General features: G+C 44.4%; 1 protein-coding gene across 17 annotated transcripts in view; it reads right to left on the bottom strand.

Annotated features, from left to right (window-relative positions):
- BCAS3 (BCAS3 microtubule associated cell migration factor) overlaps positions 1–12,449 on the bottom strand; it is a 302,474-nt gene that overhangs the window by 127,343 nt on the left and 162,682 nt on the right. Inside the window, exon 24 of one of the 17 annotated variants that reach the window (XM_048967296.1) lies at positions 870–898. The exons of 15 other annotated variants lie outside the window; for them this stretch is intronic. In XM_048967296.1, coding sequence (XP_048823253.1) covers positions 885–898 — 14 coding nt within the window. In that variant the 3' untranslated portion in view covers positions 870–884. Of the gene's footprint in view, positions 1–869; positions 899–3,347; positions 4,452–12,449 lie in introns of those variants that run through there. One more of the 17 variants, XM_048967294.1, reaches the window with a different exon arrangement.

Raw genomic sequence — 12,449 nt, 5'->3', positions numbered from 1 at the left:
GTGGGTCAGAACTATTTTAATCTGGCGCTGCCAGCCGGCTGCTTGTCGCTGCCCCACGCGTCCCCATCACCGCCGGATCACATCAAAGCCGCGGGAAGTGAGGAAAGCAGCGAGCGGCGCGGGGCCCCCGGGTGCCGAGGTCACAGATTGGGCTGAAACCACCACATTGTTATCAATTACAATCGCCGATAAGGACACGACCTTTTTGGAGGCGCAGAACAGGGGGATATTCACGCAAACGCCTTCCCCCGAACCGATCCTGGCTGCAGGGGCTGAGAGGGAGAATAAAACTGCACAGCAAATCCTAATTCTCAAATGGGCACGAGTTAAAAATATGGCAGAGTCCAGTGCTGATAAGATACGCTCGGCTCAGCCGAACACAGCTCCCTTGATTTGGTTAGCCGAGCCAAATGCACGACAGAGCACAATTAAAGCAGAGGGGAAATTATATTTCTACCCTACAGACGGCTCTTGTGAAGTTTCATCAAAGCGAGCCCAAAAATGTCTTTATTGTAGCGAGACCTACAGCAGAAGCACACGTAACCGAAAATAAGTAGTGTTATACAGTAGTAAGTCACCTAGTAAAATAAAATATATTTTCAATAAACATTAGTTCTGCTTTTTACTTCTTACGATTCTTTGATCGAGTAATTTTGAACTATATAAAAGCAGGCAGCCCTGCCGGCCGGCGTTCCTGCAGGCACTGCTCACAGCCCACCTCGCTGTGCTTCAGGTGCTGCAGCCCCGGCTCACGTGTGACGCATAGCAGTTCGTGCTCATGTCTGTTGTGGACATAACAGTGTGGGGAAACAGAGCATCCTTCCCACCGGAATGAAAAGCAGCTTCACGGCAAGCTGGCTGCAATACTTCAGTGTTTTACAATTTCAGAAAAGAAGCACTGAAAAAAAAAAATGATAGAGAAAGGCAGAATAGAACTTAAATCCTTAATGATAGAAAGCTGGAAATCTAATTGATTCCTATTGCATTCAGAGCAAACAAGAAATGAGAACACAAGCACTGTGCATCATCTTTGCTTCTGCACATTAAACCAGCACCCCAAATATTTACCAGCTCTGAAACAGATCTGAGACATATCCAGTAGGATCAGTAAAACAGTTACACACAAAAGAGGTAGCGATGTGAAACTGGAAGGCACAGAGCTCTGCCCTGCCAATGGAGTTACAGGTTTGGGGTTTGCTACACTTTTTCCCCCGAGGGGACCAAAAGAGCCGTATATGGCAATACGGAATTGAACAGGGTTATTTCATACATTTTGAATTTAGGATGAAGCCAATCGTAGGAAATACAGTTAGACTGCTTACAGGGCTGTGCAATGGGAAGAGAGGAGCAGCACAACAGAGTCCTCAATCCGTTTGCAAACTTCGCCGGCTGCACACAGAGAGAAAAATACACTTTACATTTTATAAACAGCCGTGAACAGAAGCTGAAGCATTTTGCCACTTCTGGGAAATCAATAAGTAAAAACAAGGCGCTCGTTTGCAAATAATTTATGTGGCTTTTTTTGCTAATGCAGGACAATGTCTCAGTGAAAACGAGGGCAATAACTTTATTATCTCTGTAAATGCAATGCACTGCGAACAGAGACTGATGGCACTGCCCTGCGCGCCGAACAAAAGCCCCGCTTCCAGCAGCTCCCAGCAGCAGCGCTACCGCGGAGCCGCGCAACTCCTTTAACGGAGCAAAACGACCGAGCTTACGTAACCGAAACGAAGCCACAATTACTTCAGACACACTCGAGAAGCCGCTATTTGGCGAAGCTTAGGGCTGGATCATCGCTCCGGGCCGCGCTCCCGTCGGCACCTCCCGGCAGCGCCCCGAGGTGCGCGCCCCGCCCCGCCGCTCCCGCAGCCCAGCAGCGCGGCCCGGCCGCCCCCCCGCCATCCGCGCTAGACGGCCAAAGCTCCTTAGGCAGGTCTGAAGATCGCTATGTAGGACAGGGAGGAGCGGGGCCGCCCGGGACCCAGCCGGGTGCGCTGCCACCAAGGACGGCAGGCGGCACCGGGAGCCAAGCGGCCCGTCCGGCCCCTCAAGTCTCTGCTGTTTTCACATCTTAGCTCCCCGTCTGCAAAAAGATGAAGGGGAAAAAAACCTCACGTGAAACCGCCGTTTGACACAGGACGTTATTGCGTTGCACTGCAGCTCTGCTCGCAACCATTTAGTTAAATAAGCCCGGTTGTGGAGAACCCGCGAGCACCAGCAGCGGCTCCGCGCCAACCTGCCCTGCACCAACCGCGCGGCACGGCCGGCCAAAGCTGCCGCTGCGAGCACCGCGCGGAGCGGAACGACGGCCCGCAGAGCACAGAGAGCAGAGCTTAGGAGAGCAAAGCGGGGAGAAGAGATCTTCCATTTGTGCAGAGAAACGCTGAGGAAACGCACAAAACATCCATGATTAAATAAAACTTTCTGTGATTGAATCTGACTGCCATTTTACAATATTAATGCTAATGGGATATCGTACTCTTGTTTGCATGTTTAACTTCGGTTTCCATACAAGTTGCTTGTACACAGGATCGGAGGAAAACAGCATTTGAAAAAGCAAACACAAAAGGCACGCTGAAAAGGAAAGGCAAGTTGAAGAGCAACAAAATCAGCAACATACACACAATAATCAGTTTCCAATGTCAGATGGGGAAGTCGGGCAGTAAGAGAAACGACGCGTTGGAAAAAGAAAATACTTTTAGGAAACAGCAAAATTAAAACGAGTAGATATGTAAAATAGATGAATGAAGACAACGTCTTCCTGCACCGAGGGAGTTGTTTAAGGAGAAACAGTGTCCGTTTGTGGCCAGCGATAATACTTTCCATTCAATAGAGTTTGCAGCTTGCTGATTCATATGATTGCAGGCTGGCGCCCTGCTGGCGAGCCCCCTCCACTGAAATTAAATCCACTCTCTTCAGTTATAAATTATAATGCTCTATAAACAACACTCCCACTGGGAACGGGGAGAGAGAGAGAGCTCTCTGCATAGTCCACTCACTGTTTAATGCTCTGCTCTTCTGCCACAAACAAGGGCTGTATGTCTGCCATAGACAGCACTCTTGCTGTAATTTATATACTGTTTGATGTTGAGAGCAGAGAAAGGAAAGTAGAATTGTAATGCGAGTCAAAGAGGAAAAGAAGTTGGAGGTGGGTGAGTGTGCAAGGAAGAGGAAGGACAGAACACACTTCATACACGTCTTCCATAGATACATCGCCACACGTATCTTTGCTGCCCCTCAGGAATATCACCCCAAAAACCCCAAATACCACTTAGGACACACAAGGTGCACACAGCCCTGCAGGGCTCTGCACCCATCGGGTGCCATGGCCGTGACTGACACCTGAAGGCCATCATCACTGGGAGCACACAATACACCACCACGGTTGGGGTTCACCCCCAGCCCAGGCTGACACGCATCCCCCAGAGCTGCTGCAGTGCCCTGCTTGTTCCCTGATCCCAGCTGGGCAAGAGGATGCGACGCTGGCTGCTCTTCATGTTTTTTTATTAGTTATTTTTAAACAAACGTGCAATAGACACCCAACTGCTACAAAAACATGCAAAAATCAGACTTGAAATAAAAAGCAACAAACAGATTAAAGAAATGCCAGTGAAAATATTGCTGCTGTGGGAAAGATGTGGAGTCCGAGCAAAAAGTATATGATTATCTCTAAGAACAGCCTGAAGTACACAGCAGAGATGGCACTGGGAAATACCCCGTGGGCCACTGAGGGCTTTGTCTGGAGAATAAAACAGTACCAACTTCAAAGCACAACCCCCTAATTATTGTCATGGAAATTTCTATCTGAACTGTGAGAGAATGACAGAGTATTCAGGCAAACAGCTACCGGGAGCACCATGTCCATCACTCAAGATTTTGATGAATGACTGAAAATTAGAGATCTGACCAAAAAAAACCCAAAAACCAACCTCACTTCTGCTAAAACTGGCAGCCAGCACAGGAAAGCAGGGTTCCCAGCTGCATTTTTCAGGAGTCAAGTGGTTGCTTATTGGTCCCACTGCTTTTTGTTTTTGTTGTTTACAGTCTTATTCTTCCACTGCCCCAAACACCACCACCTCATCTTTTCTTCCTTTTCTATCTCAGGAAATGACTGAGGAGCTTTTCGTTCTGGGGGAGGGAAGGAGGGCTGAAGTCTCCTTTTCTGTGAGGTTGAGCCCTTGTATGTCAAATCTGGCCTGGAGCAAATTTTCACAGCTGAATTATAAACCCTGTAAACAAGGGTTTATGATGGAAATGCTGACACAACCTTAATTGCCAACAGCGAGAAGGGGGGGAGGCTCTGTAACACACACTCCTTTTCACTCCGGGTCCTCCTGCACTCCAAATCTGCCATCCCATGAAAAGCATCCTTGCTCGCTGCTCTTCCTCTTTAATGCTCAAGCAAGCGTGCTGGGACATTTATATCAAATCTGGTCGTTCAATACTGTCCTCTAGAAAAGAAAAAACTTGATTTTGTAATAAAAGTATAATGTATAGCTTAAAAATAAATTAAATAAAGGAAACATTAAAAGATAAATGGAGCAGGATGCTCTATGGCTGAGGTAATTTGAGTGGAAAGGGAAGGAGGGAGTTTACATTAATAAATGATTAAAGGCCTTAACGAGGGCCTATCAGGTTGAACACTGGAGCATACTTCTCCACCTCTCCTCCTCTAGTCCAGCTTTTTTACATTTGTTCTCAATGCTGATCAATATGGTTTTCATTTACTGATTTCCATAATGCCATATGTGATCTGCTAGCCTGACATAATGAAGGCAGAAAGAGAGCTGAAGTCATTTGAACATTCTCGCTTGCATGTCTGTCGCCAATTTAGAAAATAAATACCTATTGAGAGTTAGAGTTTCCTCTCGTCTTGGAGGAACATGGCAAGATTTGCATATGCAGATTGCAAAGCCTTTTTCATATTTTCTCAACATGCCAGTGTCTTGATTTGCAGAGTCTAAATTAATGCTTAAGAGATGTAGCGCTTGTAAAATGATTTCTTTTGCTCTATGAACTGTGAATTATGTTCATTTTATAGCAAGGGTGTTAAGCAAACACGGCATCTGATACAAAGCATGAAAGCAGGTACCTTTGGGAGGGCTGGAAATGGGGATTCTGCCACCTGCAGAACGTCACCAGCACAGAACAGTGTCAGGGCCATACTCTGGCCATGAAAATGTGAACAGCTTAAAACTGATAAACTTCACAGCAGGTTTATAGATGTTCAGCAGCCAATTTAGTTATTTTTCTCAGTCGGATCCCATAGCAAAGGAAGAAACCAGAGGTTTCCAAACAGCTTGCCCTTCGGTTGTAACCACCTCCTCGAGAGGCCTGCCTTTGCGATTTAATGAACTTTCTGTTTATAAAAAGTAAATGACAGGTTAAGTAATGTACTTCAAAGTGTCACTGTTTGGGCGATTCCTTCAGGATCCAAATTCATGGTTTTCTAACAGACCAGAGAGATGTGATCTTTTGAATTACATCACATACATTAGCGCACAACATTTCCTGACTGCTGTGAATAGTGGCCAGCAACACGCCGCGATTCTCCAGCTGGAGCACAGAGCTCGGCCTGCTGCAAAGCAGGGATTTTCCCAGAAGAAGCTTTGCTTTATACACACAACATAAAAACAGCAAAACTAGACAGAAAACTGACAGCGTGCATTACATTTAGGATCCAGGCTGCTGCTTTGGCTTCACAGATGAGCAAGTGAATTACGCTGTGGGAAAAAGGTTTGAGTTCTGCTTGTTGTTCAGTTAAACATCAAGCCCTAAAAATATCATTTGGATTGCTGTTAACAACAACATGAAGTTCATTAAAGTTATCTGACAGAGAAAAATCTGTGTGTGGGGATTAGTGCTGATGACCAATCTCTCTGTCAAAACCAAACTTTCTTCGAGGTTCAAAAGAGCGCAGTTAACTATTTAAAGACTCCCTCATCTCACTGCCCTCAGGAGTTGCCAACTCTGTTTACAAGAAATAGAAAGCTTGAAAAAGCTGCACTTTGTCCGTGTTTTCCAAGTTCCACAAATTGCTGCAGATACAAAATGGAAAAAAAAACACAACACCACACTGCTGAACTGGGAATAGATGTCAAAACTGAATTAAAATACCCCAGTAATATTACACAAAAATAAGGTCTATCGAAACAATTTCTTCTAGCTCCCTGTATATCACACTTCTGAGTCTCTCTGTGCCCAGAGTAAATGATAAAGGATTTCAGCTTTCCAATTATGATACTGAATTGACCTATCGGGGTTTCCGGAGGGATGTGGGGAATTCTGAGTTTAAAAACTTTGTTCTCACTAAATTAAGAAAGATTTAGAAACATGGCAGTTTCAGAAAGGGACAAATGAACCTAACGATCCCAAGCTGGGAAGCAAACCCTGGAGTAAACTTGACTGCAAGCAGCAGAAATACCAAAACCGTGCTTTGAACTGTAAACTTCTCCCAGCAGTCTTACTGGGATTAATAAATCAGTCGTCGTGAGGCTGAAGAAGAGCTGTGCAGGCCCTGGTAATTGCAGGCTCCTGCCTAACAGCACAGAGCGAGCGGCAGCAAGCGATCCTGGCCGCCAATCCACAGGCTGCCATTAACCTCCCGGCCAATTACAGCCTCATTGGCAAAGCAAACAACGAATTATTGGCTGTTTAATCGAGCTTTTCTTCTCCGGCTCCGGCCCCTGTTTCTCATTCTGGATTTTTTTTTTTTCCCTCCCCTTTTCCTGTTAGGCCAAAGAAAAAAAAAAAAAAAAAAAAAAAAAAAAAAAGAGGAAAAAAACCCAACAACAACAAAAAAACCAACACAAAAACCCATCTGCAAACACCTGATACTCATCTGAGTCCTGCAGTTGTACAGTCTTGTTAAATTGTTACCACCTTTTCCACAAGCAGTTTTGGCAATTAACCTCGTGGTCATACACTTCAAAGGAAACAACTGTTGAGTTTAACCTCCTTGAGCTACCACGGATTCCTTTACGATTTTTCTTCAAACACTTTCATCCCAAACAAAAAAAATGCAGACTGATAAGATTCATGTTTGTTTTTCTCTTTTGTCCGTTTATTAAGATGACAAATACCCTCACTGCTCCTCAAGGCCCATGCTGTCACACTGCTATGGCACCAGAAACGCTGCCTGCTGGAGTCCTCCACCTGACACGTCCCACCCCTCCGTGCCAATCTCCACGTATTTCTCAATACACCCAAAGGCTCAGGGAACAAATACGCAGGCAGAATTCACGCTAAAGGCAGAGGATGCCATTAGAAGTAGATCCACTTTGTACAACTCCATCTTTACTGAGAGGGAACAACTTCACACGTGAAAAAAGCCCCAAATCCTCCACCTTCAATGAGATCCCGATCTCTCTAACTGCTATTCTATGTCAGCACAAGCTCGGTTCACTTCTCCTTTCATCTAAACTTTTGACTACAACGTATATTAATTTACCAGACCGCGCAGCTGCTCCTCAAGCAACTGGATAGCTAATGATAGGAAAGTACTGAGCAAACGCTACAGGAGCGCGATCAGATTACACGGAATGTCCTCCCCCCGATTTCCATTCTGGTGTTAGCGCACATTTTTTCTCCAAAGTAATCACAGAAATGTAAAATGGGTTATTCTTAGGAAAAGCTTCCAATAGAGAGCCAACCAGCACCCAAAGTGTAGCAGTGACCTTTTGCTACAGAGCGCTGCGGCCGGACCTCGGGGAAGCGTCACTTTCCTCAGCTGCTGACTGCCCTGGGTGGCTGCAGGGGAGGAGGAACAAAATATTTCCCTGTGAGAAGAATGTAACAAAAGTTTGCTATCTGTCTGGAAGTGCAAGAAGGGAAAGCATTTGGGCAAGCATATGGCATGTGTTTCAGCTTGTGAGGGGAAAAAAAAAAACCTCATGATGTTACGTGCAGTTCAGACCAAACAGAAAACTTATTCTGACTATTCTCATTTGTCAGAGGCTTCTCAAAACTAAGCAGATCTCTCCATAGCTCTGGATGTCAAAGGAGGGGGTAACCGGTGAGTACTGAATTTACATCTTAGGTTCTTTTAACTGCTTCCACTTTTAATTTTAATGTGTTTGTTGACAATGTGAAAAACTCCTTCAGTCAAAAAAAAAAAAGAAGAAATTAGCACATTAAATGATACATGGGTCTGGTGCTACGCTGCACAGTTCAGTGAACCCCTGCATAGATCAGCAAGATGGCTGGAAATGTCTCTTTCCGTCTGTTTTTCATCTCAAAGCCTGTGTACTCAGCAGAGTGTGAAGAGTGCCTCTCTCCCCTCTGAACGCTCTCCTGCTCGCCCCCCCAAAAGACCCTGCAGCAGAGAACAGGAACTAGAGCAAATGCTTTTGTGAATTAAGAGATCTTGTGAGCGTAAATTTGGTCAGGCTGCTCCTTTCTGCAGGCCAGACCCGGCTGCTGCCCCAGGATGTGAACTGTCAGTTTGCATAGCTGGTGATGAGTTGCAGAACCATCAGTAAAGGTGAAGACGGCAGAAGCAAGAAAGATTCAAGACTGGTGGAAATCATTTCACAAGGAAAATTTCAGCCATCAGTGGGAGGAAGCTTTGAAAAATGCTGCCATTTCCGAGTCAGAACGAAGGAAAAATTAAATTACTGCCGGTGAGGCGAGCCAAAGTCGCATCTTCCCCTAGGGAGAGGTTTGATAATGGTAAACATTTGACAGCTGGCCTGAAGTTGCTATCTTGTTCTAACAGTTGTTATAGTCTGAATGAACATTTCTGATAAGAGAACAGAAAGAAAAACGCCAAACCGTTTTTAATTTCTCACCTTCTATATTTTAAGCTGCACTGCCCAAAGCCAACCAGGTTGGAAGCAGTTTGCCACCAGCAGCCGCTCGCAGCCCCGCGCTCACACGGAGCTGAGGAACCCGGTGTGAAGCTGATGGCAGCAGGACGTGGGCAGGAATTCAGTATAGCTGCAGCCCGCTCGGTTTGGGTATCGTGCAAGCACCCACTGTGCTCCACAACCAGCAGCTACGGGAATTAATCACTATGCTGGAGTGAAATTGAGAAGATTAATCAATTTAAGAATTCAACTTCAAGATCTACCCCAAAGTCTTGTTTATTTATCACTTCAGCTCCAGCTACTGATGCACAACCACAGCAAGTTGCTGCCATCACTTCACAAAGAACAACTAGACAGCCAAGTTATTAAGGTAACAACCCCGGTTCCACCTGACCAGAGCAGTAACGAATGAAAACCAGTTCTGTTTAAGCAGAAAAAACATGCTATCTTCACAGGAAATTTAATTATACCCAAGGTTTTTGTGCTCAGTTGTTGCTGACAAAGCCTGTATTGAAGAAGGAACTACAGCTCCGCTCTGCACTGCTGCTCACAGCTCCTCCCTTAGAAAAATACAGTTTGGATATGGAAAGTACATTACATGTATGTCAGAACCAAACCACCATTCTGGGAGTCAGACTCTTCTGGGGGGAAACTCAGGAATGCACTTCTAAGCTGTTTAACTAAGGCAGCTTAACCTCTCAGAACACATACACTAAACATTTACCTCCCATTAAAAATAATTAAGATGAATATGTACCACAGTTATTAAACTCTGTTTAATGACTTACTGGGACGGCCTGTTGGTAAATCTCTGTAGCACTGTGCATCTAAGGCCCTCCCATGGCAGAGTGGGCACACATACCTGGCACAGGTCAGACTGACCAACAGCCTTTCCCTGATGGTACCGACCCACTACAGACACACAGTACTGCTCCAATTAGAGAGGCAGCGTGTAAACCTTGTTCCTTAGGTACACAAACTAACTCCAAAACTCACTCTGTATCTCCTATATTAACAGGTAGAAAGTGTTTCATTACTTTTTCAAGTGACTCTACCCCATCTTAAAGCAGGAGTATATAAATTGATATTAAAGAATGGTATTTTGAGAATGTTTCAAAGTAAGGTCAAACTCGTATTAAAAAACCTACTAGTGTAGGCTAAAATAACAGTCTGGCTGAGCAGCCCTCGGTGCATCTGGGTTCAATTACCTACTACATCCTTGCTATGTTTTCTACTAGCAAGAACAACGCAAGCAAGGCTTGGAGTTCACAAATAATGTCAAAGTTAGGTTATTCAGAAGAAGTACAGAATAAATCATCCAAAAATCACAGTCATATTGGCAGACAATTTTTTCCCTTTCCTTCACTGAAAGCAGCACAATATTGCATAACAACAAATAAGGACAAAAGTCCTCACCTCACGGAGAGAGCTGAACGCGGCTGGAATGGCTGCTCTAAATGGGAAGGAGAAGCACAGACTCCATGACAGCAAGCACGCAGCTTCACCCCATTACAAGCACTCTGTCTTGCACTGTGCCAAGGCAGTTAGTGAGGATTTAAGAGCTGGGGGGGAGGAAATGCTGCAGCTCACACCTAGGAGTGAAATGGGGCAATGGGATGAGGGGCAAGGAGCAGCCCCAGCACAGGTGACGGAGGACAGAGGTCAGCTGCCAGCTCTGCTCAGCACAAGTTCTGAGGTTGCACTTCCATCAGGAATGCAATGGTAACAGCGGCTCTGTGTAACCAAAGGCCGGCCTCCCCAGGATGTGAAAACCATCATTCACTTCCATAACGCCCATAAAAATGCAACTGTCAGTAAAATTGCTCAAAATTATGTATGTTCTCGGCATACTGTATAATATATTTGAAAGTGTTCTATTTAATACCCAGCAGAGCTACACGAAACATGTTAAAAGCTAGCAACAAGTCACTATCATCAGAAATGCTTTTGTCTTGCACGAGGAGTTATTTAATCCATTCTGCTTGGATCAAACCAATAATAAATACATTCACCAGGTGAAGAATCAGATTAAATTTAGAGGGAAAAGCATCTTTTACCCAGTCAGCATTTGTCATAATACCTCCAAATTACAACATAAGGATACTTTAAATCATGTAATATACAAATGCCACATTATATTTATATTTGTTATAAATTCATACTACTGTAATGTACCTAATTGCATCAGGTCATTTCTTAGAGAAAAGTAGAGGTATAAAAGTTTTATGCAGGAGCAGGCTGGCTGTTGATTAATTCACTCTCGCAGACGAGGCCCTGCTGCACACACACACGGCTGTGCCATTTGCTGCAGCTCACCCAGCCCAGCACCCACACAGATGAGGCCCTGCTGCTCCTGTTTCAGACCAAACTGACTCCCAGAATTTCATTTCTTCACTGCATGCTGGAGCTGGGAGCCATGGCAGCAGGGAGGTTGTGGGGTTTTGCATTTTATGGAGAACAAAGGGAAGCAACTCCAATACAATCATGGAATAGACCTTCAGGCAGAACTGTCTTTTGCACAAATTATACTCACTACGATGTGTAAGTATCTGCTCTTATCTAATAAAAAGATCCTTTTGATGTAAGTGGTTCAGTTGGCCTGTGCCAATGCTTGTGTCACTAACCTAGAAGAAAGGCCCGCTGAATTCAGTATGCGAGCTTTGTCTCATCTCTATCACTTTGAACTGTAAAAGCAACAGGAATAAAACTAGAAGAGATGCCAAGTGCTCAACAATGGACAGCAACTTCCTTTAAATCTCTTCAACGTTGCAATCAACTACAGTGAATCTGCTATGCAACAGCAGCGTGCAGTGCCTTTGCTGCACAGGTAACACCCAAACATTGAGAAAATGCTTTGTGGCTCAATGGATAAAAGTGATCTTATAAAGCAAGAAAAGAAAATTCCAGGCAAGCATTATCTGTGTAAGGAGATATAAATAAGGAAGTGTTTTGGAAAGATACCTTAAACCAATGTAAAATATGCATAATTTCAGGTTATCACTGAGCAGAAACAGCAAAAAACTACACCAGTTCTGTCCATTTGAATTTTATTACTCTAAAGGTGCAAGCAAGCGACAACACAAATGAAAGGCCAAATATTCTCTTTACAGCTCTCTAGAAATTAGGGATTTAGAAAATCCTTCAGCTTTTCAAAGAGAGAAGATGGTGCATCAGGACAGATAACTGTGATCCTGCATCCACACCTCAAAGTCGTGGTGATGATTTGCCCAAAGCTGAGTCAATGCCTGTTGGACTCACTGGTGCACAGACAGCAATCCCACAGACATTTCTTCACTCCACAACTTCTGAGAACACTTGTCTGTATTCCCAGCAGTGTTGTATCACCCAACAAAGAATTTTACCAGCAGGAAAGCAGACCAAATAATCACTGTTCTGTATTATCTTTCTGAAGACTTCTTGCACAGCAAGTATGTTACTTTGTTGAACGCAGATCTTGTCATTCTCAAATTAGCAAATCAGTTTTAAACACTTTACATGTGATTATGCATAATGAATAAATTAATACACATTTGTGATGGAGAGACGTTATGGTTCAAAAAAAGCAATGCAACATCTTTCAGCTACCCTTTCTTAAAACCCTAATATGCTTGTGCATAAATAAAGCCCTTAGCTTGCTTGGAT

Source organism: Lagopus muta, chromosome 20 (assembly GCF_023343835.1).
Source record: "Lagopus muta isolate bLagMut1 chromosome 20, bLagMut1 primary, whole genome shotgun sequence".
Taxonomy (NCBI): Eukaryota; Metazoa; Chordata; class Aves; order Galliformes; family Phasianidae; genus Lagopus; species Lagopus muta.
Note: the sequence above shows the minus strand (reverse complement) of the source record. Positions and strands in the feature narration are given on the sequence as shown.